This window comes from Ophidiomyces ophidiicola (genome assembly GCF_022830035.1).
Source record: "Ophidiomyces ophidiicola strain CBS 122913 chromosome Unknown scaffold_30, whole genome shotgun sequence".
Taxonomy (NCBI): Eukaryota; Fungi; Ascomycota; class Eurotiomycetes; order Onygenales; family Onygenaceae; genus Ophidiomyces; species Ophidiomyces ophidiicola.
This window is the reverse complement of record NW_026054670.1, coordinates 178,118-205,793: the sequence shown is the minus strand read 5'-3', so window position 1 is coordinate 205,793 and position 27,676 is coordinate 178,118. Positions and strand designations below refer to the sequence as shown.

At 49.2% G+C, this 27,676-nt stretch overlaps 10 protein-coding genes across 10 annotated transcripts; 5 read left to right on the top strand and 5 right to left on the bottom strand.

Annotated features, from left to right (window-relative positions):
• Positions 1-284: 284 nt before the first annotated feature.
• Positions 285-825, bottom strand: LOZ57_005664 (uncharacterized protein; the record flags this gene model as incomplete). The annotated part of the gene is made up of 3 exons (XM_049254691.1): positions 285-487; positions 540-697; positions 752-825. The coding sequence occupies 3 exons, from the start codon at positions 823-825 to the stop codon at positions 285-287; spliced, it is 435 nt and encodes a 144-aa protein (XP_049106374.1).
• Positions 826-3,355: 2,530 nt separating this feature from the next.
• On the top strand, positions 3,356-5,155 carry LOZ57_005663 (uncharacterized protein; the record flags this gene model as incomplete). Its single annotated transcript, XM_049254690.1, has 2 exons — positions 3,356-3,388; positions 3,473-5,155. The coding sequence occupies 2 exons, from the start codon at positions 3,356-3,358 to the stop codon at positions 5,153-5,155; spliced, it is 1,716 nt and encodes a 571-aa protein (XP_049106373.1).
• Positions 5,156-6,603: 1,448 nt separating this feature from the next.
• AGE2 (ARF GAP with effector function(s)) lies at positions 6,604-8,594 on the top strand (the record flags this gene model as incomplete). The annotated part of the gene is made up of 5 exons (XM_049254689.1): positions 6,604-6,718; positions 6,819-6,987; positions 7,077-7,121; positions 7,162-7,291; positions 7,344-8,594. The coding sequence occupies 5 exons, from the start codon at positions 6,604-6,606 to the stop codon at positions 8,592-8,594; spliced, it is 1,710 nt and encodes a 569-aa protein (XP_049106372.1).
• A 598-nt stretch (positions 8,595-9,192) lies between these two features.
• On the bottom strand, positions 9,193-9,643 carry LOZ57_005661 (uncharacterized protein; the record flags this gene model as incomplete). The annotated part of the gene is made up of 3 exons (XM_049254688.1): positions 9,193-9,351; positions 9,438-9,546; positions 9,618-9,643. 3 exons carry the CDS (start codon positions 9,641-9,643, stop codon positions 9,193-9,195), a joined length of 294 nt encoding a protein of 97 aa, XP_049106371.1.
• Positions 9,644-10,656: 1,013 nt separating this feature from the next.
• Positions 10,657-11,546, top strand: LOZ57_005660 (uncharacterized protein; the record flags this gene model as incomplete). Its single annotated transcript, XM_049254687.1, has 3 exons — positions 10,657-10,893; positions 10,953-11,155; positions 11,210-11,546. The coding sequence occupies 3 exons, from the start codon at positions 10,657-10,659 to the stop codon at positions 11,544-11,546; spliced, it is 777 nt and encodes a 258-aa protein (XP_049106370.1).
• Positions 11,547-11,997: 451 nt separating this feature from the next.
• On the bottom strand, positions 11,998-15,224 carry LOZ57_005659 (uncharacterized protein; the record flags this gene model as incomplete). Its single annotated transcript, XM_049254686.1, has 5 exons — positions 11,998-12,130; positions 12,185-13,026; positions 13,081-13,170; positions 13,225-14,941; positions 15,007-15,224. 5 exons carry the CDS (start codon positions 15,222-15,224, stop codon positions 11,998-12,000), a joined length of 3,000 nt encoding a protein of 999 aa, XP_049106369.1.
• A 1,283-nt stretch (positions 15,225-16,507) lies between these two features.
• On the bottom strand, positions 16,508-19,258 carry ZDS1 (zillion different screens protein; the record flags this gene model as incomplete). Its single annotated transcript, XM_049254685.1, has 3 exons — positions 16,508-16,693; positions 16,751-19,057; positions 19,253-19,258. 3 exons carry the CDS (start codon positions 19,256-19,258, stop codon positions 16,508-16,510), a joined length of 2,499 nt encoding a protein of 832 aa, XP_049106368.1.
• Positions 19,259-20,809: 1,551 nt separating this feature from the next.
• On the bottom strand, positions 20,810-22,197 carry LOZ57_005657 (uncharacterized protein; the record flags this gene model as incomplete). Its single annotated transcript, XM_049254684.1, has 4 exons — positions 20,810-20,834; positions 20,894-21,954; positions 22,031-22,134; positions 22,191-22,197. The coding sequence occupies 4 exons, from the start codon at positions 22,195-22,197 to the stop codon at positions 20,810-20,812; spliced, it is 1,197 nt and encodes a 398-aa protein (XP_049106367.1).
• Positions 22,198-22,835: 638 nt separating this feature from the next.
• On the top strand, positions 22,836-24,755 carry GEM1 (ERMES complex Ca(2+)-binding regulatory GTPase gem1; the record flags this gene model as incomplete). The annotated part of the gene is made up of 1 exon (XM_049254683.1): positions 22,836-24,755. The coding sequence occupies one exon, from the start codon at positions 22,836-22,838 to the stop codon at positions 24,753-24,755; it is 1,920 nt and encodes a 639-aa protein (XP_049106366.1).
• A 664-nt stretch (positions 24,756-25,419) lies between these two features.
• On the top strand, positions 25,420-27,526 carry LOZ57_005655 (uncharacterized protein; the record flags this gene model as incomplete). The annotated part of the gene is made up of 5 exons (XM_049254682.1): positions 25,420-25,570; positions 25,659-26,646; positions 26,704-27,202; positions 27,288-27,363; positions 27,429-27,526. 5 exons carry the CDS (start codon positions 25,420-25,422, stop codon positions 27,524-27,526), a joined length of 1,812 nt encoding a protein of 603 aa, XP_049106365.1.
• Positions 27,527-27,676: the final 150 nt, after the last annotated feature.

Here is a 27,676-nt window from a genome sequence, read left to right as displayed (position 1 = left end):
AGCAATAAATACTGTTTATTCTGAACCCCTAACTAATGTCTCAATTCAGCAAAGGAGTAAGGCATAAATGACTGAGAGACTTGAGCCAGACTATATCTACAATCGCCCCCTTAGTGGCGGGCTCTACGCTATGTAAACTCGATGGCACACTAGTAATACAATGTTTCCTTGAACTGGCAGACCCATATCGTAAGCCAAACGTCGTACGTTGAGACACAAACTACCAATAATGACCGTGTTTTCTGACCACGCACCTCGTATAGGATCCGAATACCATGGTCGATTTATGCGATCAGAGCAAGCAAGGCAAATATGAGGCTGTTAGCAAAGCTAAAAGTTTCGATGGCGGGAGCCGCGTTGCTGGTGCGTTGCGGCACCTTCGCTGTCGTTGGGGTCGCAAATGCCGCTGATGTTGACGAGCGGCGGGTGCTGGTTGGTGTGCTGAATGTACGAGAAGTACGGGAGATGGTACCTGTAGGAAATGAGGCTATAGCCACCTTTTAGTAGCTACATACTAATTGAGACATCAGGAGACTCACTACTATTGGACTGGAAAAGTGGTTCCGAAACAACGCCTGAAGCGCTGGACTCTGAATCAATAGAAACCGTATGTTGGACCACAGTGAATTGTTGGGACTGGGCAAGAATTCCTGGGCTTGCAGGGTTGTCGGATACAAGATTGAATTGATATGCCGAGCTAGATGCCTGTTAGCTACCATCGGCCTCGAGGAAAGAAGCCGCGATCGCATACCCTGGTGGAACCCCACGAATAGGCTCAGTAATGTATGAGCCCGCATTGGATTTAATACCCCGTGCAAGCTTCATGCTAAAAGGGGGATGCACACTCATGTTCACCAGTTCAATGGCAAAGGTCAATGGGTCAGTGCTATTCTCATGGGTTAGTTAGATCTCGATATTCGGGTCTAGATGTAGGCTTACGAGACTGCATTCCACTCAATACTATGTTTTTTGGATAAGTTCCAAGTGGCAGATGCCTTTGGGCTCGTTACTTGCAGTGCTGTTGAGAGATCTCTATTAGCGACATTTGGTCTTCTACTGTAGGAGAGGTAAAGCGAGAACTGTACCACAAACTGAGGCGGCGAGGGCCAGAACGGGAGCAATAATGTTGAAGTACATCGTTAAAAAGGCACCGGCTGATATATAACACCTGAGAGTAGCGATGGATAGCTGTTATTTTGATAAAAGTGGTACTGAAGGCCTGCAACGTACGATGCAAATTAAGCCGATGTGCAGATGGAGTATAACAGTAGGAAAATGTTACTGAGATTATGAGGAATAAAAAGAAAATCAAAACAAACATGAAAGAGAGAAAAGAAGGCACGAGCCAAGATGCTCGGGAAAGAAAGACCTTTCGCGGGTGAGGAAAGCAACATCTGTAGAGCAGAAAGGGCAGCTAACGGGTGGAGATTTCTTCAGGAATCTTCGCGACCAAATGAAGAAATAAATTGACTCTAGCACCTTGCCTGTAAAATAAAATTTATGAATTATGTATATTAAAAAAAGGGGTATATGGTTCACAGTTGGATCCTCCCACACATGCTTGAAGCGCGCTAGATTTCCTCGGATTGAAGGCACATATTTTATTACGAAGAGCTTCAATGCCCAGGGAAAGTAGGGCCATGCGACGGCATCAAAAAACCTTTTGATTTATCCTTGTTTTGTGTTTCCGGGAAAAGTCGATAGGCTTTTCATAGCCACTTGTAAAGCACCAACTACTGTTTTGAATGGCCTTGCAGTACTTCGATCATGTGTGCTGCCTTGTTCTTGGGTAACATCAGGTGCGGCGTCTTCATCTGTTATTCGAGAATTATTCACACTTGCTACACCCGGTGCTAGAATTGGGGTGTTGATATTAGTTCCTTTGTACGTCTCATTTTATTTTCGAGCTTCACCTACATGTAGCTTTAATCCACTTGTGCCTGGCATTCAACACATATCTCCTTGAATATATGCACTGGAAACATGGCTTTTTGTTGAAGTAGAAGGTAAAGTCAATCTTGTCGCCTAGTGGCCTGTACACTCTGGCACTGGAAAGGTCGATGATGTGGCAGCCACCATGGCCACACATCGGAACAATGAGAACCAACTGCATTACCCTATTTTCAAGGTTAGCTCCAAGTAGGTGATGATCAAGTGGGAGAAGGGGTATCCAAACACGCGACTGATAGACGCCGGCAAGAGAAAGCAATATCAGCTTCTTAACGGACTAGATAGACGCGACGTAGGGTCGGTGGAGCAACTTGGAATGTCGCTGAAGCGCTACTCCCTATACCGACCAGAGATATTGAGGGGTAAGGCGGCATCTGCAGTAATTCCATCCCGATCTGTTATCAAGCAGGGGCCCACGTGATGCTGTGAATTGGACTTCACTGCACAAGAAGGAAAGAAACACATCGCGCACGCATGAATAGCTTCATAGCAGTGGTGAGAAGACTTGGTTTTCTGTCTGACTTTGTTGCTGTGTTTTAGACACTATTTTGCTAGAATAAAGATCACATCCTAGGCAGAACGAATAATCAAATAAGACAGAACAGTACATTTGGTACCTATTGCAGTGGATAGGGGGCAGTCAATTCAAGTAAATGGACATGAAAGCCCTACATTGTAGAGAGGAACTAAAAAGTGGCATACTCCATCCACCTTAGAGTGCTTTAGTGGCCGTTATATCCACATTTGACTAACATACCGGCTTGCTCCAAAGCACCTTTCTATCAGAATTCAAGAACTTGCGAATTGCCGCAAACAGCAAGGGGGAACAAAGCCTGTAATGAATTCTGATAAATATTCGATATGCTGGACTTCTGATGTGATGCTTCTCCAAAAGAATAGGGGACCTGAATCTATGCGTTATCTGCCAAGTCGTAAGGCTATGAAACACTGGGGATACTCCAACAGTTCCACAATCCAGTTAAAGAGACACTTTCTTGAACATCCGAGCCTCTTATAGTGTACATAGGGCACAGTGAGAAAGATCGGTACTCTTCAGGCGAGATGTAGTGCTAAGGGAAGCCTTAATACTGCCGCTTCTTACATCAACCCTGCCCACGGCTCATTGATTGATGTCGCGAGGTGGAAATGGTTTCAACACGTGATGCGGCTGGTGCTCGGTAGTTAAGGTTGGGCCAAGGAAGCGGGAAGCGCAGGATCAAGATTCAAGATGCCCCCGAGTCATATCCAACAGTGTTCCACTACACCATCCAGCCCGTGAAAACATACATAGATTTGATTTAAAGCTTTTCGACAGATTTTCAGTGAAAGAATAAAATGCATTTTTTATACAACCCAGGAGCTGTCAACAAAATTCCGAATGCCGCACTGTGCACTTCACTCAAAAATGACCGAACACGCGACTCTCGATGTTTTCAAGGTAGGGAAAAGTCGCAGCCGTTACTCATATTGTTAGTAGGGGCTTTGTAGGACATACTAATTGCTTGCTCTCGTTTGTGGATAGGTATTGGAGAGTGAATACTGTCCTCCACTCGACCCCGCTCTTTTCGCGGCTATCGCGCATGATTATGACTGTGACGAAAACTTCGACAATATCAACGAGTTGCGTACTACACTAAATGAACTCAAGGCGTTTGCTGAAGCTCAAGATGACTGCACGTTTGATCCATCGGGAACAAGTGGCCAGGGTTTTTGTGACGGGGACGGCGCTCCCTCGGCAAGCATTCACTCGTCCCAAAAAACCTTACAATCTCTCGAGTCCGCCATTTCAAGTCTTGGGTCCACCTTTTCAGCGTCAAGCCTGGGACGAGATGAATCAACAGGAGGGCATTCGTCGCAAGCCAAGAGCCAGAGAATGTTTGCAATACCGAGTTCAATCCATCCAGGAGGCGCATTCTCGAATCTGGGTCCAGATGGGAGGCAGGAATATTTACAAGAAATGTTCCCTTCTATAAAGCCCTACACGATTGCTCATACTCTCGGAAAATTTAACTACGACATTGACAAGTCGATGGATGTTCTGCTCAACCTGGCGTTTTTCGACGATTACCGCGAAGGCGACAACTCACAAATGAATTTTGAATCCATCTCAATTCCAAAAGGAATCGAAGGGTTTGGAGAAGGAAGTGGCTCAACAAAGGGCCGCAGGAAAGGAAAGGGGAAAAGGAAGCAAGGAAAGACGAATGGATTCCTGGAACAATATTCTGCTACTTATACCGAAAACGGGCCAACTGGCAACTCGAAAGTCAACAGATGGGACAATGGAAAGAAAGATGTGGATTTTATTTGCTCCAGGACTCTCCTGTCATCCCAGGCCGTGGGCTCTGCTTACTATTCCAATGGTGGCCACCTTCCGACGACAATCAGGTATCTAGCGCTGAAAGAAGCTGAAAAGCATCCGGAGAAACTTATGAATAACCCTGTCACTGTGCAACAAATTGCTGAGCTTTTGGAAGATTTTTCTACGAGCGATACGCCGAGATTGGCGGGATTACTCAAGTTGACAAGAAACTCGATTTCTGCAGCAAAAGAGCTTTTAGAAGTAATGGTGATGGAGCCAGAAACACCTTCGACTAATATAGAGCCTGCCAAGCCGGGACTTCCAACTACTAAGGATTCTAAGTATCTCGAAGTGAAAAGAGCTTCCGGGTCTATCCGGCCCTTGCCCTCGACTTCTAATTCTCACACGAGTTTTGCTGTTAGTCATGCTCTTGCAGATCACCATCGACGCATTGGAGAGACAGCATTTGATAAAGCGCAGGCTGCATATCGTCGTGGGAAATCAGACCACCTTATGGGTGCAGCTGCGAGCTACTATTCCGGTATTGGCCGTGAGCACATCGCGCTCGCCAAACGAGAAGCATCTGCTGCAGCTGACGCCCTTGTGGACTCGCAGTCAACCAGAAAGACATTGGACTTACACGGAGTTAGTGTGCAGGATGGTGTTCGCATTGCATCTGACCGAGTAGAAATATGGTGGGAATCTCTTGGGGATGCGAAGTATGTCACAAGTGGAGGCAGGCCTGCTCAGGAGGGCTACCGGATCATCACTGGGCTAGGCAGACACAGCAAGAACGGCATGGCCCGGCTTGGCCCTGCTGTAGCTCGGAAACTAGCAAGTCAAGGCTGGAAAGTGGAAGTTGGGGAGGGACAGTTGACGGTAACTGGACTGGTGCGGCACTCATAGCCGGCTGCACATTTATTTTGATCTCTATTTGGGGCATCTGCAGGTGTTGGACTTGACTGAGTACATATTGGAGTTGGGCCGCCGGTGTTATCTTGTGTGAATCTCCGACCAGCATATCATATCATTATTGGATGTTATCTACGGAGTATTTAGTTCGTTAAAGCAGCGCGAGACGAGTCCGAGGCGAGCTTGGCATACGTCGTGTTTGAAATGCGGGGAATCGCGTAAAAAAGCTTTGCAGCTGACATGAGATTTGGATTCTGTCTCTTCTCGGGGTTTCATCCCTTTCTGGTTTCATTTTCCCCCAACCGCATGGGTTCTCGCTATTGTAGCCTTCTTCACCCCGTAAAATCAACCCTGAACAATTCTGGTCTCCGCTCGATATTCAACCATTCTGGTTTTTCCACGTTCCTGGTCCGCAGGAGACCAGCAGCACCACCAGCTATTCCCCGGGCTTTTCCATCCATGCCCTTCGTCACTGCTCTGCTGAGCGGCTTTTCAAATTCGCCGTCAGCTTCGGATAAGATGGAATATCCCGATAAAAGAACAGACAGCGAATGGCGCGCCGTTTTAAGCCCAGGTATATACATGCTCAGAGCTACACCCCTTTAACAGCATATCACCGATCTTGACGATTTAAACCTCATCTATAGAGCAGTTCCGTATCTTACGTGGGAAGGGGACCGAGGCCGCTTTCTCCGGCGAATACAATAAACATCGTCCTACATCAGGAGTCTACAATTGCGCCGGCTGTAACACGCCCCTGTACAAGGCAGAGCACAAGTTTACTTCGGGATGCGGCTGGCCCGCCTATTTTGATTGTATTCCGGGTGCCGTGAAGCGGCACGAGGATCACTCGCTTGGTATGACAAGGACGGAAATTGTATGTGCGAATTGTGGAGGCCATTTGGGGCATGTGTTCAAGGGGGAAGGGTATTCAACCCCGACGGATGAGCGGCACTGTGTGAATAGTGTTAGCTTGAAGTTCTCGAATGATGACCCGGCCGCATAGGCTAGTTATGTAGTATTTGGGTGGCAGCATATAGGCTTCTCGGGCAACTTTTCGCATTATAGAACTCATAGACTGGTTCTATGTATAATTGAAATTATTAAATATAAATCTTCAGGCCGTTTTTATGGGTATTGGATAATTGCCGTGTTAATGCTGACTCCTGAGCCAGGTTCATTTTTACCAGCCTCTTGGCTTTGTCAGTTTATAGTTCACGACGCAGGTGGCTGAATCATGGAGCACGTGACATGAATTGGGCCCCAAAGGAGACAACCCGAACTGCTCCTCTGCCTGAAGCGAGTTACAACAAACGAACGGAAAGATTGAATTGGGATTGGCAAGGCTTTTGATTCGGAGTAAGATTTAGGGGCCGAGTCAATTGCCAAATACTCTCACGCCTCTGACAGCCCTGTGCTGGTTGCCGTTCGACCCCTTTGCCATGTCACAACGGTCCAACGCTTCTGCAGCCAAAGCTGCTCAGAACCAACAGATCATAAAGGGCTTATTGAAGTTGACTTGCAACAAGACATGCGCAGATTGCAAACGGAATAAACGTATGTTTTTAAGTCATGGTTATCAAGACCAGGCAGTAACCCTCAAAGCATACAATTATTCTCTGTTCCACGATCACTAACATTGTGTGCATTCCTGTAGATCCAAGATGGGCTAGTTGGAACATTGGCATTTTTATATGTATCCGTTGCTCTGGAATTCATCGAGGCATGGGAACCCATGTTAGCCGTGTTAAATCCGTTGACCTGGATTCCTGGACCGATGAACAATTGCAGAGCGTGGTGAAATGGGGTAACGCAAGAGCTAATAAGTTCGTATACCTGAATACCGAACATACAATTATTTAGCCATTTTCGAGCAGCAGATGAGGGAAGCTATTTGCTAACTAATGGGGATTAGATATTGGGAGGCAAAGCTTGCTCCTGGCCACGTTCCCTCCGAAGCGTGAGTTGAAAATATGCCTTATAGCTGACAAAATCTATAGGAAAAATGCTGATGGACTCTTTAGAAAAATAGAGAATTTTATAAGAACGAAGTATGAGTCAAAGCGATGGGTAATGGACGGACCCATGCCTGATCCATCTACAATTGAGGCTGATGGAGATGATGACTTAGTGAGCCTTATTAAATATCTCCCTCATGAATTTCTTCTGACAATTACTCCAGCCGCTAGCTGTAGTTCAAGAAAAGGCGAAACTCGAAAGATCAGTGTCACAGCGAGCCGCCTCTACAGCCCCTCGCCCTTCAGCGACTACCCAACGGCAGTCTGTGAATTTCTTCGATGACGATACGCCGGAACCTCCTATGAGACCCAAGACGACCGACATACCTGGCCCACATGCGACAGCAAAGCCATCTTCCCCGGTAGCTTCTTCCAAGCCTATCAAGTCCGGTGACTCCTTGCTGGGCTTGGACTTCTTTGGCAGTTCTCAGCCAGTCCCAGCAAGCAGACCATCGAGCACACCGTCTGGTCCAGCTAGTACAGGTTCTTCTAGACCTGATCTGAAGCAATCTATCTTGTCTTTATATGCATCTGCGCCAAAGTCACAACCGACTCCTGAACATGATCGAACTGCTTCTTTTGGTTCTTCGGCTTCTTTCCAATCTCAGCCCAAGTCACAGAGTAATGCTTTCGGAGGCCTGACGGATGCTTTTAGTGGACTAAGCTTTCCGTCTGTATCCTCAACTACCAAAAGAGAACCATCGTTTTCTGCATTTGATTCTTTAGGCGCCGTTTCATCTCCTTCCGTCCAACCAACCACCTCCTCTTCTTCTCCTTTGGGTGGCGGCGGACTGCTTGACACTATGGCTTCCAAGCCAGAAAATAAGACACCTCAATCCAAGTCTCCATCTATCTCTTCGGGAAACACTGGGACTGGTTTTAATTTGATTGACGCAACAATGGGATCGGCCAAGGCCCCTCCCACCACCTCTAAAAATGACATGCTTGATATTTTCTCCTCACCGCCACCTAAATCTTCCCCCCCAGCTACGTCACCTCCGGCTTCAAACTCTATGAACTCTGTTTTCAATCTTTCATCTCCCAAACCACAGCCTGCAGCGCAAGCTCCTTCAACTAGTACCGCAGCAGCAGCGAGTATGATCCCAGCTACCAGCTTGGATCCATGGGGTGGCAATGCCTGGTCCGCTGAACCGTCACCACCAAAGACTCAACCCACATCGACCATGAAAGTTCCTGATACCTTGACGGCGAACGACATCGGTGGTGGGTGGGGCAACCTATCTGGTTTTGGTCAAACCACTGCCCCCAAGCCAACACCCGCTGTCACTTCAGACGAGGACTTTGGTGGTTGGACGAGTGCTGTTCCAAACGATCCCCCAACTTCTGCAGCGAAACCTAAACCCGCCGGGGGATTTGGAGGAAACGAAGACTTGTTTTCGAACGTTTGGGAGTAAAGCTGCAAGGACCCAGCACCCTGTTCCAATATTGTATCTAGGGGCCAAGTTGTTTTAGCTATATGGTATGCAATAAAGTAGAATACCTTTAGTTCCAATATGTGTACAGAGTATCTTGCTTCTTATTTAAATAGTCTCACGATGCAAGGGGTTGTACTCCGTACTTAGGCTTTTAACTGTCTTTTGGAATAGTACGCCTAATCATCAGATTTAGGATTTTCGTACCACGTCGGCCAAGGTGAAACAAAGGGCATCGACCCTGGGGGATGCTACTCGAAACTTCCAAAGGAGTAGTATTAGATAAAGTATTTGGCAGCTTGATACATGTATGTACATACTCCGTACATACATTACATAAACAGGGAAATAATGTACACTGCATTTGAGTAACGCCACCAAAAAAAGATCAGCATGTCTTCCCCACAAGGCGTACGTCAACATGGCCCAAGTTAGCTAACATGATAATTTAGAATCACGGATATTTTTCCGTCCGGTATGAAGCACATATAACTCCGGCACCGGCATCGCAAATCCCGCCCCACAAAGACGCCGATGTCAACGCTAAAGATCATCAAAAATTATAATGGGAGCATAAGCTTCAAAAGATCCAGCCCAACACAACCCATGCACCGACGCCGGCACCCACTACGATGCCAGCAATTTTCAAGACCGCAACCTTGTCGCCTTGTTTTGCGGCACGGGTCAGGCGCCCTGCGCTACCTCGTAAGTTTGTAGACAAGGAAGAAAACACTTCGCTCTAGGGAGATTTGCAAGTCAGCCCCTTAGGTACATATTTGAAAACGGCAGCTTTGAGGTGGGTGATGGGGAGAGGAAAGGACTCACAGTGCTATCTATTGTTTCTTGATTTCGGGCATGGTCATAGATATCTATCGTGACAGATCTTAAGGCATTGGTCTTCTGGGAGAGGGACTCAAGGAGAGCATTATTCTGTCTGCAGGCATGCATTAGCCATGATCTTGTACTATGTAGGCAGACAAAGAGTAGAATAGGGTGCCGGCTTACCGCTCACGTTCATAAGCATCACTCATGGTAACAATAGGATGTTGCCAAGTTGTCTTGGTTGCCGTTCAGATTCCAGTGTTGCGACGGGGACGAAGCTAGCTTACGACAGTCCGCCAGCGAGAAGGCGAATTTGCAAGAAATAGAAGTAGCTGGTGGTTGACAGGTCCCTGGTGAGTGCGTACAAACGTCGCCCGGTGTTGCAGGGGAGCAGGCGGCTTGAAACCATTCGCCGTAGCGTCGTCGCTGCCCTTGGATGACCATCACGTGCCGCCAGCCGCCAAACAGTGCAAACAGCGGCGATTAACTACAGTCGATCTACATGCTCCGCAGTTACATCTGTCCAGGGTAGTGTTGACTACCTGCCAACCTGCCCACATCCCTATAACCCTTGCTGGCGCATGCATGAGCAACATCTTTCGACACCCAGGATGTTCTGTATGTGCCTTAGCCGTGACCATGATCCAGTGAAACAATAAACGATGCTTTTGGAGCTTCTGTGCTCCGCAGACCTGCCTGCAAATTCCAACCCTTCAGTCCCATCACTGCATTGCAGTCCGGCACAATCTTTCCTTTTCCTCTCCGCGGTGATCCAATCAAGATGAAAAGAGAACATATTGTGTATGGATTGCAAAGCCCCATAAAAAGCTTGTTGGGAATTTCTTGAAGCTGGAGAAATCCCCAATTGTGGGTCCTGGTGTGATTCTCCTCGCCAGCTTGTGCATCCTGCTAGCGGCGGTCATTTTATCACCTAGCCAGTATTGAAATATTGGAATCTAACACCTGCATGTGCTGCCTGAGAAGTATTCGTCACCCATAGCTTGATTTTGCAATGCTGGTCGGAGCTCCCATGGGGTAGGTTACATACATGATCTCCTCCCAATGCAGAATCCATGACAGCTTGTAGCTGGGAGGCTGGGCATAAGACCACTGACCATCATTGGTCTTATTATTTAAAGCCGCCAGTCACCCCAGGTCTAATCACTTTCACCCACAGTCTATATCGTGCATTTGTTTGATACTTGCTCCAATTTTCATGAAAATGGTCCAATCCCTCGTATTTCTGGCTATGCTGGCAATGCCAGTTATGCCAATGCCTACGGATACTTCTAGAATTATTGGCGGAACCTATGCAAAGCCGGGTGATATCACTCATATTGTGGGAATGCAGTACAATGACACCCAAGGTTGCGGAGCTTCATTGTTGAGTGAAAAAGTTGCAATCACTGCAGCTCATTGCATTGTTGAATCAAAAATAACTGTTCGTGCGGGATCTGTGGTATGATATCGTCCATGGCTACTAAGAAATTGTTGAAACCCATGCTCACTAACTAGTAGTATATTTTTTCCGGGGGGACCCGGGTCTCAGTAGAATCTTTTAAGATACACCCAGAGTACGATAATGATACTCTTGTTGCCGACCTTGCCCTACTGTACTTGAAAGACCCTATTCCTGAGCAACCAGGACTTGTTAGTTACATCAAGCTACCAAAACAAGGCAGTGATCCTAAGGGTAACACAAAACTGATTGTAGCAGGCTGGTATGCATCTTTTGTTAGCTCATCTATATTAAGCCAAACTCACTCTTGAAATAGGGGCAAAATAGCAGACAATAACAACACTGACTCTGCTTTTTTGAAATATACAACAGTCCCTGTTGTAGATCGCAAGACTTGCAGGAAACTTTATTCAATAAATCACGATGATGCAAAGATCTTCGATGACATGATCTGTGCATTTAAGGATGGAGAAGGCTCATGCAATGGGGATAGTGGAGGGCCATTGTTTGATCGGGTAGCCAATGAGTTGATTGGAATTGTGTCTTGGGGTCGTGAGTGTTCAAAGAATGGAATTGGAGGAATATATGTCCGAGTAGGAACATATGTTGACTGGATCAAGCAGAATAGCAAGCCTCCAAAGATTAGTTTCTAGAGGCTGTACATGAAAATCTTGTTTGTTTTCGTTTTTAATGTGAATGAGAAAAGCTCTTACATCTCCGCACATACACCGTAAATACTGAATACCTTGTGTCCTGGCGTGTTTATTGACTTGCGAAGATGCTGAAAATAGGATTTTTTGAGCACTCAGGGTCGATAGGGTCGACTTCAATAGCTTGCCATCGGTGAATATAGTTAAAAAAAAGCTGGGTCATTGGCGAGATAAATGCGGTGCGAGTCACAAAATGTAGTACACGGTCCAGTCTATTGGGGAAAGAATTGGTTTGGATAAGTGAAGATAAACGTAATTGAGCAGGCTCTTGTATACTTAGCTGCACGGAGAGATACATTCTAAAGAAGTGCAAAGATATGAGAAAAATCGGCCGTACGTCTCTTGTAATAACTTCTTTTCCAATCATACGAGGACTTTGAAGTTTGAATTTGTATTATTCTATCTTCTTGCGGCGACGTTCATGTCCTTGCCCTCGTTGCTCTCCGTCACTTTCTTCGTGCCGTTCATCTTTCCAACGCCGGATATAAACGTCGAAGTTTAGCTCACCAACCAGCAATTTTACGTTACTAAAAGAACATTTAGCAACTGTCTAGATTGATCACTGAAGTAATGAAACGTACTTAACAAGGGTTTTTAAATTTGAATTCACCATCGAGCTGAGAACCTCTACAGCGACAAAAGCTGAGAATGATGGATCTTCTATATTGCGAATGTCTAACAAATTCTCGTCCATTTGCCTCAAGTTTCTGGCCAAAGGAAATGCATGAGGTGGAGCCAGGTATGGAGGCAGCGAAAGGCCATTTGATACTGCAGCAGATAGATGGTAAATTGCAGATGTGATTATATGAGAGTGAAAGTCGGGAGAGTTCGCGGCTCGTGCAAGGTGTTTAATCCATCGTTCTTCATCCGCAAGGCCGCCGCTCCGGGTACTTGTACTCCACCTGCGATGGGTACCGTTAGGCTCTTCGGCAACCAGACTTTCCAAGTCGCGAGTGACACGGGCCATAAGAGCCATACTAATGAGAATAGTTTGTATTTCAGAGACGATATTATCATATGTCTCTTTGGGAAATCGACCACCAATAGGCAAATCGTATTTAGTAAACTCGTTATGCCCCCGAATTTCCGTAAGCAATGCCATTTCCTCAGCGAATAGTTTATTCCTGGCATCCTCTAATAGCCGTGCTGGAGATTGGGAATCGTTCAAGTCACCTTGTTCCTGGTTGATCCAAACTTCAATCGAGGTATGCATACAGTTATAAAATGTTGCAAGAATAAAAAGCCCACGGCCCAGCGTCTTTCGAACTTGGGAGCCTGCTGTAGTTGGGCTTGGGAATACGACCCATATGAAGGATATAGCGCATCCGACCATGACAGCTACCAGTCGATACGGGCCAAAGAGATAAATGGGGAAGACAGTTAGGCCGCTGGAGGCAGACTTCTCATAGCCGAGTTTTCGGACCTTTCACATATGGTTAGTGATTGCGGCAGCCACTCTGAAGGGATCAAGGCATACCTGAAGTTCGTACGCAATAGTTAAGTTGAAAGTAATCAATGCAATAATGCATGCTGGAATAAACCGTGGAAACCTCACATAAAAGTAATACTATTGGCCGATACGTGTTAGTATCGATACAAATTGAATGCTACCAGTTCTTACTTGAAGGCAATTCCCGACATAAAGAAATACCAATACTCCAGCAGTCTTTCCAGCAACGATATACCAAACTGCAAAGGCCAAAGCTGTCGAAAGTACAGTTCCAATAACCCGGCCCATCAATCCAAATAGCGATTTCCCACTAATCGGACTCATACCTATCACAATTACGATAACGGCCCAATTAATCCGGTTCCTATAAAAGAAATCCTGTGTTGGTCTCAAGTATGCTAAAATGGCCACGCAAAAAGCCGCAACGGCAACTCTGAGGCCAAACGAACTCTCCTTGGAACTGAGTAAATGAGATAAGTGGCGGATCCAATTCCCAAGCCGCTGCCACCTGTTTGTGGGAGGAAGATGCTCGGGATCTGCAAAACGGGACTTCAATGGGTCAGTTCCGCATTTTTGAGGAGCATAATTGGTTTGCTCCCCTATGATAGGAACTTCATTCTCCACCTTTTGCTCCTCGTCGGGTCCACCACCAAAAATCCATCGCTTAATATTTTCTGCTTTTGGAAATATCACACGCTTGTGATTTAAAGTACCATCTGCAATTTTGCTATCGGCAAATTTGACGAGATCAAAGACAGCTTGAAGAAGAGTATCTTGCAAATGACCAATGAACAAGATGACAAAAAATTCTTTGCGAACTTCACGGGATTCAGCGGAGTGATCATTATCACTGTCTTCCATAGGTATAAACGCATTTAGGGAAGCCCAATGTTGAGGTAAATTTTTCCGTTCCAAGTAAAAGTCGTGGAGCTTGGCCTCAAAATCAGCTGTGAAGCCTTCACCTCCTGGGATGGTATCTCCTCCATTCTCCTCGTCCCTGGAGACAAAAGAGAACTTCCTCCCTTTGAAAGTAGTAGCAAAATCTTTAGACTTTGAAAGTCGTAAGACAAGGAAAGCATGTTGAAGTCCAGCATTAGCAAGGACTTTCGCGGTTTCGAGCCTTTCACAGAGGGGTTGAATAAAATGTTCCTGGTCGTTGCCAGGTAATTCATATGGAGAATCATCCACTATTGGGCGGTACATATTTTGTGCTGAGTTATCAATATCAGCAGCGTCCATACCGGTACGCTGCGGAGGAACCGCTTTGGTTAATTTTCTGAAGATGCGAGGAAGCATGGATACTCCGGCTAATGGGAGGAAAAGCAATCGTAGTAATGCAATGAAGGCGTCAATATCCTCCGCAGTCAAGTTTCCCCATGCTATCTCTTGTCTCGCATAGTGTATTTCCGAGTGGATGAGAGAATGGATTATTCCCAACTTTCCAATAGCAGCTTCTAGCGCTAGCGATTTGAAAGTCTTTGCCTCTTCCTTTGACTGCTTCTCTGGACCACTATCAGAGCTTTGAAGGCGACGACTAGCCTGGCTTGTAATTGTTGCCATTCGGGTTATTTTCCAAGGTCCCCCGTGCTCAGTAGATTTAATATATGCGGTCTGTGCATCAAGCAAGGACTTCACCGCAGCGGGATAGCCCCTAAGTTGATGGAAAATCATGCTTCGGCTAGTTGTTGGAAATATAAATAGGGAAACAGCCGCTGCTATCGCGAAGCCAAGGAGAAATGCGACGAGAAGCTGCCTGACGTAATGAAGCCCGTAAGATAGCGTTGGTAACTTAGGGGCACTGGTCATTGTAACCGCAACAAAGACAGAAAACGACGACATGGGACTCTGCAGCTCATTCGGACGCCAGGCACGCAATGAATTGCCAATCCTACATTAAATCAATACTGAAGTAGAAACGGAATAGGGAGCAATGGGGTGCAAATAGGGCCCTACCAGATATCAAATAAGAACCAAATAGCTGCGACAGCGCTAGCACTACTGTTGTATTCATTCCCAGAAGCTCCAGGAGGACTAGTATGCTCCCTTGCCTTTATAGTGCAATAAATACCAAGGCAACTAAGTGATGCTGATAGGCAAGATGCCAGCACAGTGAAAAGCATAATCCTCATGAATTTAGCCCGAGGTAGTAAGCACTGGGCAATAACAGCCATTATTGCAGTAAGAAACCCGAAATTATGGGTTATGTTTGCAATGGCATTAGATTGAAACCTAGGATTTCCGGCATTGGCGGGTTAGTCTCATAAAGCTATACGAAAAATAAGGGAGTGAGAGAATATAGTCTATACGCACATGCATATTACAATGGTTGGGGGCATCGCTCCTTTGAGTATCATTAGAAGCGTGTTCATGTCCAGGTATAATGCTTGCCATGCCCTCTTTGGGGTCAAATTTTTTATCCGCACCCTCGCCATCATAAGTGTCGGACCCCCTTGCTAAAGTAAAATGACTGGATTTCATTAACCGTGCGACGTAGTCAAGTCCGACGAAGAAACCTTTTCAGAGATATTGCAAAAGCCTGGTCAAAAAGTAACATGGCGACAGCGTTCTAAGTCGGGTAGCAAACAGAGCGAATATCTTTAGAATCGCGTCCAGTATCTCACATCATGATAGCGTGTATGCACACGGCGAATCAAGAAGTTGCGTAATTAGATATTTACTTCTTGCAAGTTGAAGGAGATTATAGCGTATAAAGTCAAGTCTTGGCGCAGAATAAGGTGATGTCAAAATAAAGCTCATGCTAAGCCATATTAGGCTAACTGCCAAGACTAGTTACCAAAGGAACGGTCGCGGGGCAATTCACGGGACAAAGCTAACTCTATTTGGACTAAGTACATAGTGTGCACGCGATCAATCTTCAGTTCTTTTCAATAAGTTGTTAACAGGTACAGAACAGTAGCTTATTTGATTAGGGAAATTTACTCTATATAAGGCAGAGAGGTGAACACCTTTTTGGCCTATTGATTGTGCAAAGGCTGAATTGTTATAAACTGAGAAGGCCGACATGCAAGATGATCATTTGACTTAAGAGATATAATAAATTGTCAATAGATGAAGAGAGAACACCATGAAGGTTTTGAAGTGGAGGTACAGGAAAATGGCAGAAGCAAAACGTCATGAATAACCCGCTATGCCACAAAGGAAAAAAAAAAGAAAAGAGAAGATAGACGTGTCCAAAATAAATATATGTGCATAGGATCCCTTTGTGATCTAGAATCCAAATTGACAGCAAAACACAGTTACGGCTGTGGCTCGCCGAAATATACGTGGGTACTGGCGGGCGGGGGAAAACGTATCCGCATGAAGAACATCGTCATTCATCGATTGGTTAAAAACCAAAATGATTTTTGAGAATAGAAACAGCAGCAACCAGGCTTCGATAAAGCGGGTTCTTGAAGGGCACACTGAAGATGATTAACCCCGACCAAGGCCAACATCACCACATTTCGTTTTCGTCTCGTTGCGAAGCATTTCCATTCGAGGGCGCATGAGCGCGTTGTCCAGCTCCCCGGGAAATTCCTGGATCATTGCTTCGACCGGAATTTTCATTTTCTTCCGTATCGTAATACACTCGGTCGTCGTCGGCGTACGCCTGCCCATCATCATATCGATCCGATTCAGCCTAAATCAGAATTAGAAAACCAGGCCCGAAAATACGAAGACTACCGATGATACTTACTTGTGCGTACTCCTGATACTGAGAAAATTCATCAAGCTGTTGCTGGTCTTGTTGTTGCTGTTGCTGCTGTTCCTTCTTGCGTTGTTGGTTTTGAGCGGCTGAAGTCGGCAAGCTCATGTGCGGGTGCATTTGCTGGACTTTCGCAAGATAAGAGTACATGAAGTTGCTTAGAAGGACCTGTGAGTATAATTCCCGTCGAGGATTCGCAAGCTTAAGATGAGCCATTCGGTATATTGCTCGTTCTTGTATCAGAGAAAAGCGAGTCCAACTGTAGTCGATGTCGGGTCTGAGTTCACGTATGCGAGTATCCGGGGATAGGTTTCTGGAATACTTTTTGTGGCTATCATGACCACTTTTCTTTTTACTACCCCCAAATATCGATGAAAATAGACTTGATTCCTTCTCCTTTTTCACATCTCCACCCTCAGACTTTTTATCTTTTCGTCGATCGTCGTCGCCAATTTTCACTTCTGAGCGATCGAGAACCAGGCCCTCTCGTCCCTTGGCGCCTCCATCAATAGACGCCTGCAGGACATCTAAGCGGGTGCTATCGTGCATCTTATCCGCCGACTTGCTTGACTTTGACTTTTGTTTCTTTCCATCCTCGTCCTTTTTCTTATCTTTCTCTTTATCCTCCGTGCTTCTCCGCCAATGCCAACTTGACTTTCGTCCATCCGAGTCCTTCTTTTCTTTGGATTTTCTATCTGACTTTTTGTCTTCTGCTGAGCGAGTATGAGCTATTGAGCTATCTGATGTATTGGGGTGGCTGGGAACTGGGGAGGGCGGGGCGGTAATTTCATTGGGTGCTTGAAGAGTTTCTTTACCTGGTTTCTGTGTCGATTTTTTAGATTTGCTTGCGGTAGGCTCCTGGGGTAAAGGTGATTTCGGTGGAAGAGAAGGCGGGGGGTCATGGGATGACTTCCGTTCTGGAATAACAAGGGTTCGAGGTTCTTCTGGCACGGATGGCTCCACTCGCTGTAAATCAAGTTGTGCTGGAAGTTGATACTTGGAACCTGAACGCGAGGTAGGTAATTTCTGGGATTGTGATTCTTGTAATTGGTTCGTTGACGTGGTACGCATACCCAAGCCAGGGCGTTCTTGCCGTGATCCACGATTGATATCAGAACTCTCGCTCGGAGGTGTTCTTGTGCGGGGTTCGGGTCTAGAATAATTTGTTGAACTATTAGCGGATGGAATTGGATCTGTCGAGACCCTGGTCAGTCCAAGAATCGGGACATCATCAGCTCCAAACGGAGTTCGGCTTGATGCAGCTTCTGAATTGGAGTCTGAACGTCTTGGAAAGCGCCTTGTAACTCTTTCTCCGGCTTTTAGGCTACCCTTCCGATATGTCGTCCGGGTTGACCTTCGTAAACTGTGGCCAGGAGGAGCAGGAGGGAGAATAGGTTTATCGTCAGCGAAAGTGTTGGAAAGCGAACCTGAGGGTGGCTCTTCGACTAGTGCCGTTAATGTTGATGGAGGTGCTGATCTGACGCTGTCAGATCTACCACCAACGCTGGAGGAATCTACTTGTCTGGACAGCATTGATTTCTTCCTTCGCAGCCCACCAGCCGAGTTCTGTCGCTGCGGACCAGAGCCATCTATGAAAGATAGTTCCCCGGAGCGTCTCTGTATCTGCTCCGACTTGCTCTCAAGAAAGGTTTTGAATTCCTTTGGCGCTATCCCGGGGTGGAGGCGTGCTGGCACCCAAAACAGCCTGGAGGTATCATCTTCATCCGCAGAGGAAGAGGGAGCGATCGATGGCATGTTGAAATTGGAACCAAACGAGGGTAAATCTGGGTCAAGCGACCCAATATCCATTGACATTCTTCTCAGCGCTGCCAAGTTACTCAGTTCTTGAGCGACCACCGCGGGGTCTGATTCATAGTCAAGATCATTGACTTCGAAATTTGTGGTGACTGTCTCCATAGATGCGGCACGACTCAGGCCCGGCGATAGTTCTCCATTGTTAAGCGGGACGCTGATGTCTCGAAGTGCGCCATCTTCGCGTAATTGCCCATTTGTTCTATTCTTGTCGATGGAGCTCGTTCTAAGGGGAAGGGATTGTAGTTGGCTTGGAGAAGACCTGGAGGCGCCAGCGGTACTGATCGGAGCGGTAGAGATGGTCTCATCCATCTGGGAAGCCACGAAGCTGAGTCGCTTGGGGTCTCTTCGATCATAGTCATCGTCGTACATGTGGCCAATGGCCTCCGTGACGTGGTGGTTTTCGTCGCTGATGGAGAGCTGTGGAAGATGTCTCCGCCGTGGTTTGTCTCTTCCATTTTCTCGGGCATATGAGCCTATTGACGCCTATTCAACAAACACGCATCAGCATCCTTGCCAAATATGTAACACCTCAACGCCAAATTAGGGGACAGCTATGGGCCGGCTTCACTCCACCAGCGCCATCCCACCCCCAGTCCTCTGAGCCTTCTCAACGCACTGCCCTGGGCGCACAGCGGTGGTGTTTCGAAACGAAGCCAACTGGAGCCGGGGTCAACGTACCTGCATCGCTGGGGATCTGTAGCGTCAAAGCCCACTATTCCGGGGCGAGTGGAGAGACAGCGGGCCGGCAGCGAAGTCCTTCTAAGGATGTACCGCCGGAGATTCGTAGCATGAAAACGGCGTAACATCGAAGCGCTCAGCGATATCGAAGGAGGGACGGTTAGGGAAGGGGGCGGCGCGGGCCCATCAGCATCGTCGGGAGGAGGACCAGGCAGCCAGCGACGGTGGAGAGTCGAAATCGAGCCGGTCTGCTCGGCGTTCAACGAGCGAGTCTGCGAGTCGCGGTCAACGAAAGGCGATCGAGGCGTTCGCGGGCCAGAGATCAAGGGACTTGGGCGTTTCGGCTTGATGGTGGCAGTAGGGCGCATCGACCACAGGGGAGAGAAGCGATGGCTGGCGCAGCTTTAGAGCGCACGCACGGACTGCGCACACGAGAGTCAAATCACCACGAGAATCGCGAGTGTCGGTTGACTTATTCTCTCGCAGCTGCTGGGAGGGTGAGAGTCGCCAAAGCATGACTTGTTGGGCTTCGCGCACCCCTTGGCCACAAAAGCTTCGCGACGGCTGACGCCCAAATGCAGCCTACACGCCGCCCTCCATCCTACAACTACGACGCAGATCCATACGGACAACTTACATACACACTTGAGCTACGTACAACAGTACATAGCTCCCTTGGCAGCTGCTCTTGTCTTGCAGGCGCCAAAGAGCAGCCAGCGGCGCCATTCTGCTTTGCCGAGCGTGGCCTAAGAACGGCTTCATGTCCAACTCCACCGCAATTTGCCCGTTACAAAACCCACCCCAAAACCTGCTATGGTTGTGCAGAGCTGGTTCCATCCTGCATAGCCCCAGTGCTGCTCAATGCTCGCGGGTATATGGCCACCCACGCTCAGGTGGTGTTTCGGTCTGAGTCTAGTTGATATGCAATGCTGATATATGTACTTTCTAGTTGCCTGGTTGGTAGACGAACAAGCATGGAACCAGGCTACACACCCGATAGATACATATTTTGGCTGGTTCAAGTTGCGTGAGCGGCTGTCGCTGGGTTCACTAGGTGACTTGGCGTCCCGTTGTTGCTCCAGCTGACAAGAAAGCGCGGGAGACCACAGCCTGTGACCTTCAAAAGGCTGACTCCTGGTCGATTTAGCTTTCTCACCCTTTGTCTAGTCGCGACCAGCAGACGCATCATTGGCGCCTCATGACCAGCACTTTCACAGTGTGAAGCCTAAAAATAGCCTCGTAACCCCCTCTTGCTATAGGAGCACCTTTTCGTTGAATACGGTATTCGAGTGACATAGGACGAATGGAAGTATGTATGTACGTACAATTTGACATGGGGAATGAGCTTTCGACAAAATCAAAAAAAAAAAAAAAAAAAAAAAGAGGGAGCGGATGCATAGTAGAAAAGATCAAACACCAGGCGCCATGGATGATGAGGGATGCGCTGAAATCGCCAAATAGTATTGGATATGCCCGAAACACAAATCTCAAAATATGTGCTCTTAAATATTTGTGAATGATGGGATGAAAGTAACAGGCTATGGTAGTATTCGGCGCTTACTCCACGACTTCAACGTAGTTGCTGAGGGAAAGGGAGATGTTAGCATTTATAAACAGTACACTAAGATACAGGTCACTCACCTTGGGAAGATACCAGTTCGATCTCCCACTCGCCCCGTCCACCAGTCTTCTTTCTTGTCCGTTCGCTTCAGAATTGTGATGATCTCTCCTTTTTTGAATCCCAGGTCCCCATCTTGATCAGCGTCAAATGTAAAGAGAGCAATAGCCTGGTTTTTCTGCAAGGCAACTGGAGGCGGCTTTTGCCCAAATATCGGCTTCGGAGCCGTTGGGCGGGCGGGTTTCTGATCGCGGTATACATAGTCACTGCCGTAAGCACCAGCTGTAAAACTGCGACCGCGACTCGAGAGATTTTCAAAGTCATTCTGGCCGTTCTGGCTACTGGGTGCCCTGTATCTATTAGCAGGCGAGCGGTCGTACGTTTCATCCGCCCATGTGCTGGATCTTTTCGATCTGTCTTGATATGCAAAGCCATCATTTACTGATCCGGATCGACTCCGTGGAACACCCTCACCAAGGGCATCTCCTCTTCTCCCTTCCCAAATCACATTGTCATGACGATCATCATAGATGGGAATATCGTTATACATTGTGGCATCGTACGCACGGGCACCAGAAAACGCTCTTGATTGAAGAACGCGCATAAGGGGCTCTGCACCCGGTGGAGGCGGAATAGCACCTCCCAGTAGTTGACTCGCAGTGACCTTTGAATTGTATAGTCTGGAATTTGCATCCCTCCGCTCGACCAGGACACTTCCTTCTAGGCTCACACCGGCAAACAGCCCTTTGGTTTTCGAATAGGAGAAGATAGCCGCAACACCCTTCATACTCGCTACGCCGGCGGCTTCTGCATTTCTGCCAATAGGGCCGGCGGCTACCGAGACATTGCCTCCCAGAGTAAGCGTGCCCGCTTGTGAGAAGGTCCGGACGGCAGCATAGTCGTTGAGGATGAAGACGAAGTCGGTCAATTCAAATCCAATCTGACCGCCAACTCCAGCGCCCGCAGTCGCAATAGCCGAAGGCGCGGACCAGGTGCCGTCAGCGAGGCGTGCAACCACGATACCCGAGCCGAATCGGCCTGAGCCGATGAAACCGGCTTTCAAAACGGTGATGACGGCGAGGCCCTATTTAAAAGCGGAAATTGTCAATCTCATAGGAATGGTAGGCACCAAGCAGGGAGACCCAATCGAGTTTTCATACCTTCGCATTGGCCAAAATTTGTGGCGGGATGATCTTGTCTGGACCAAAGGCCTGGCGCGGGTCGACGAAGGAAGCTAGGATCTTCCCGGCTTTCCTACATTCGCCTATCATCAGAGTATAAGCAATGTTGAATGCGCTGATCATCAAGGAGGCGACATACTCCTCATGGAAGAGGGCAATGGGTTATGGATTCCCATCGGCATCGTTGTCGGAAGGAGCCTGGGCTCCTAGTTGGGTTCTTATCAAACAAAGGACTGTGGGATTCGTGGTACTACGACTCAGGAGGGAGAAGAGCGAGCACGGAGCAACGAAGATACATTCGACTCCAGCCGCGCAGGACTAAAAGAAAGATCAAAAATACCAAGCTCCGTCATGAAACAAATGCACGAGATGGGACCACAATTGCCGCCCGCTGGATATGACGGGTGCGGCTGTGGGGCATGCATAAACAGCGTGGCTGAGTCTGCTTATGTAACATCCATCCCTGCCAATAGCGGGCGCCAGTCGCTTTGAAGCGGTTAGCGTGCCAATAATGTCACTTAGCTCGCTTGCTGTTATAAGCGCCACGTCTCAGTAAAGCGAGCGGATTATTATATTCCCCGCATTCCGCTGGGCTGTTGCCGGAGCTCCAGATCAGGAACAGATTGTCGTCTGCTGTTTGGGTACCTGCCGGGGCGGCTCATTGATTAGACGCCGGCCACCGCTGCCTGCCAGGGCGTATCTGCACCGCAACAGGAATCTCCGGTTACCGTTGCTTAGCGGTCAAATGGGCACGGGTGAGTAGAGATGTCCAGACTTCTACGACATGGAGCTTACCAGTGTGTTATTGCTAGTGCGAATATGTGTGTGCGGGGACGAGGGTACGGGGAAGTCCAGTCTGATTACGTCTCTTGTCAAGGGGGTCTTTGTAACGAACAAAATCCAGCCTGTCCTCCCTCAGGTTACCATCCCCCCAACGATCGGCACGCCCGAGAGCATAACCACCACGACCGTCGTCGACACTTCGGCGCTGCCGCAGGAACGAACCAACCTCGCAAAGGAGCTTCGTAAATCCAACGTCATACTGCTGGTATACTCTGACCACTACAGCTATGAAAGGGTGGCTTTGTTCTGGCTGCCGTACTTTCGGTCCTTGGGGGTGAATGTGCCAGTCGTGCTCTGCGCCAACAAATCAGATTTGTCACTAGACGGTGCCGACCAACAAACGGTGGAGGATGAAATGCTGCCGGTGATGGCGGAGTTCAAAGAGATCGACTCGTGCATTCGGAGTAGTGCTCGAGAGCATCAGAACGTGAACGAGGCGTTTTTTCTGTGCCAAAAGGCCGTCTCGTATCCAATCGCACCGTTGTTCGACTCAAAAGAGTCTGTGTTGAAGCCGGCCGCCGTTAATGCCCTCCAGCGTATATTTTATTTATGTGATAAAGACCACGACGGCTATCTAAGTGATAGGGAGATTGAAGCTTTTCAGATGAAATGCTTTGCGAAGCCGTTGAATGATGATGATCTCGCGCATATAAAAGATACAATTCGACAGGCGCACCCGCCATCTGTCACTGCATCAGGTATAGACTCCCGGGGTTTCTTACATTTAAACAAGCTTTACGTGGAGAAGGGACGCCATGAGACAGTCTGGATCATACTCAGGGCTTTCCAATACACAGATAACTTATCGCTGCAGGAGAGCTTTTTACACCCTCGACTGGACGTTCCCCCATTCGCATCAGCGGAGCTTTCCCCAGAGGGCTACCGATTCTTCGTCGATTTGTTTTTGCTCTGCGACAAAGACAATGATGGAGGCCTGAATGACGCAGAGCTTGCTTCCGTCTTTGCGCCAACCCCTGGCCTTCCTAGCTCATGGGCCGATGGCTCTTTTCCATCGTCGACGGTGCGCAACGAAGCCGGCCACGTTACGCTTCAAGGATGGCTGGCACAATGGAGTATGACCACATTCACATCGCCAAAGACCACGCTCGAATACCTTGCGTACTTGGGCTTCGAGTCTACGGACCGTAGTAACCCGCTGACAACAGCCGCGCTGAAAATCACCACAGCGCGAAAACGCCGCAAGCGGCCAGGGCGAGTCGGCCGCAATGTCGTCCTGTGCCACGTACTGGGGCCACCAGGGTCTGGCAAGTCTGCGTTACTGGATGCATTCCTGTCGCGCGGCTTTAGCCGCACCTACCACCCTACAATCCAGCCGCGGACAGCGGTCAACACCGTCGAGCTCCCCGGCGGGCGGCAATGCTACTTGATCCTCAATGAGCTTGGGGAGCTAGAGCCAGCCATACTGGAAAACAAAGCAAAACTCCTCGACCAATGCGACGTCGTCGCATACACGTACGATTCATCCGATCCCGACTCCTTTGCTTATATCCCCGATCTCCGGGCCAAATACCCGCATCTCGAGGAGCTCCCCAGTGTGTTCATTGCCCTGAAAGCCGATCTGGACCGCACGACGCAGCGGGCTGAGCTCCAGCCCGACGAGTACATCGGCCGGCTGAACATCTCCAGCCCGCCCTTGCATGTCAGCGTGACCTGGAATTCGATCCAGGAGCTGTTCGTACACATCGCCGAAGCCGCGATGGAGCCCAGCACCGCGTTCCCCCGAACAGAAGAGGATCTGGAAGGAAAATGGATGGCATGGGGGATCGCGATCGGGGCCATTGTATGTGCCGGGGCTGCGGCTGTGGTTATCTGGCGCCGCGCGACGGGCAGCGCCGATTAGGGGTCCCTCGAGCGTGTAGGATTATTATGGTGGAGTAGCATGCGCGCGACCGAAAAGGCCGCTTAGATACCCATTTCATCTGTATGTATGTACATTAATTGCGGTTCGTTTTTTGTCTCCGCTTGATTGTAGCGACCGCCAATCGACGGGCTGGTGATTAGCTCGACGACAAAGTTCCGCCCGCGCCGCACGGCCTGTGGGGTTGCACCGCCCACGGAGTTCGAGCTCCAACGTCCCGCGGGCTCACCCACGCCTGCCGCGGGTCTGCACACCGTCGCGGCTTTCGTCTCAATCGTCTGTTTGCCATCGCGCGTCTTCCCTGCTCTTTCTCCCGCGATGATGGCCGACCGGAGCGCACGCTCTTAACGGCATTTCGCACTCCCGCCTGCGGCTGAACGAGGAATTTGATAGTTGACTATACTGCGTACCACTCCCCTGTCCCCCGAAAAGAACAAGAATTCCTACCATCATTTCGGAATTATTAATCTTGGTTCGTTGGAGCTGGATTCGCCGAGGGGCAAACGGCCGTGATGTTGTAAGACCTACCATCCCTACAGCCCCCCCAGCGCATCGCTCTCGGCGGCAGGTTTCGTTCTGGCCCACTATTCTGTTCCTTCAAGGCCAGACAGCGACTGTTCTTCGAGCTCACCGTTTGTAACACCAAATGTATAGTTTCCTCCCTCCGCCTCCTCCGCGCTATTCGACTCCCCTTGCGTATGCGGCGGGCACCGAGAACGGGCTTCCTGTGGTCTTGACGGAGACGACCAATGTCGTCAAGCATCCCGAGGGCGGATGCCCCTTGCAACTGGGTGAAGGTACGACCCCCTACGATCTGGTTTTTGCGACTACAATGACCCAGATCTGGCTTTCGCTAATGAACGAGAATTGCTGTGTCATGGCCAGGCATCTACGAGCTTCGCGACGATGTCCATCTTGCGACGCCTCCGCCGCACCCCTCCGAACCGATCCAGATGAACCCCAATCCACTGTCGACCGCGCCGACGCCGCCCACATCTGGCGTCAAAGTGACGCCTGTGATACTTAAAACGGTCAACGATCCCCCCGCCCTCGCTAGGACCAGTACGCGGGAGAGTTCGGGCTCGGGTCGTCGCATGCGACGCTCGAAAGAGAAGGCATCGGAAAATGGGGGCGCGAACTTCGGCGATTCCAAGGACACGTCTGGGTTGAAGCGGCGGAAGCCGAAGAACAGCATCGTCAAGAGCACGTCGACGTTTGTCTCGCGCGCGATCACCAACGACTATGCGCTCAAGAAGCTGACGGATAGGAACCCCGAGGGCCTTTTTGTGTTTGCGAATATCAATCGCGCTTTCCAGTGGCTGGATTTCAGCGCCAAACACAAACAGGACCCCATCGCAAAAATCCTCTTTACAAAGGCGCAGATTATGTGCCACGATGTGAACGAACTGACGAAGAGCGTTTCGCATCTGGATGTGATCGTTGGGTTCTCCACGGGTGACATTCTGTGGTATGATCCGCTGTCGCAGAGATATGCGCGATTGAATAAGAACTCCTGCATCAATCCTACGCCCGTGACGCATATAAAATGGATCCCGGGCTCCGAGAATATGTTTATGGCGGCGCATGCCAATGGATGTCTGGTGATTTATGACAAGGAGAGGGAAGAGACGCAATTTGTCGCTGAGGGATTGGTGGATAACATAGGCCAAGCGGAAGAATCAGGTGGATTTCCCGAGCCTATGATCAAGATTCTGAAATCGATCAACTCACCGAATCAAAAATTTAACCCTGTCGGGTGCTGGAATGTCTCGAACCACCAGGTTAACAACTTTGCCTTCTCGCCTGACCGGCGTCATGTTGCGATTGCCATTGAGGATGGAACACTAAAGTTGATGGACTACTTGGAACAACGGTATTATCTACTGTCTCTGGTGCACGGTGGTTTTTGTATGGGGCTAACTTTGCGCAGGTTGTTAGACGTCTTTCCAAGCTACTATGGGGGTCTTCTCTGCGTGTGCTGGTCCCCGGACGGCAAATACATCGTGACGGGCGGGCAAGACGACCTGGTATCGATCTGGTCCTTCCACGAGCGGAACCTGGTGGCGCGGTGCCACGGGCACAACTCGTGGGTGTCGTGCGTGGCGTTCGACCCGTGGCGCTGCGACGAGGGCACGTACCGGTTCGGCAGCGTCGGGGACGACTGCCGGCTGCTGCTGTGGGACTTCAGCAGCGCGATGCTGCATCGGCCCAAGGCGGCGCAGGGCACGACGCGGCAGCACCGCAACAACAGCATCGTGGCGGGGCTGGCGCAGGCGGTCCGCGGCCGGAAGACGGACCGCTCGTGGACGGGACGCCTGCGTTCGGACTCGTCGCGCACGGAGAAGACAGCGGCGGAGCGAGAGGATGGCCCGGCGGTGTTCCACGCGGTCGACCCCAAAGCCACGACGGCCCAGCTGCCGCCCATCCTGGTGCGTATCTAGTCCCGTATATCTTGTTCCCTGCTTCCTCCTCCCCTGTATAACTATGTGCTAACGCGGGCGTGTCTGGGCGCAGTCCAAGGTCATCGGCGACGACCCGATCACCTGGATCGGGTTCCTGGAGGACAGCATCATGACCTCATCGCTGGAAGGTGAGTACATACATACATATAAGCTGCATGGACATCCGTGCAGAGCCACGGCTAACGACAGGCAGGGCACATCCGGACGTGGGACCGGCCGCAGGAGCGCGACAGCGACCGCGCGGGCTCGTCGGGCTCCGGCGCGCCGAATCAGGCAGGCGGAGGCGGGTAGTTTAAGCGCGTTTGGGCACGCGGGCGGCGCTAGGCGCGGCGGGCGAGCAGCGGCTGGCGCTTCGCGGACGTTGTGCGACGGCGCGCGCGTGGTAAGAGCATGCTGTATGACGGCAGAGACGGGGACGTTTTCGGGCTGTAGAAGTTTTGC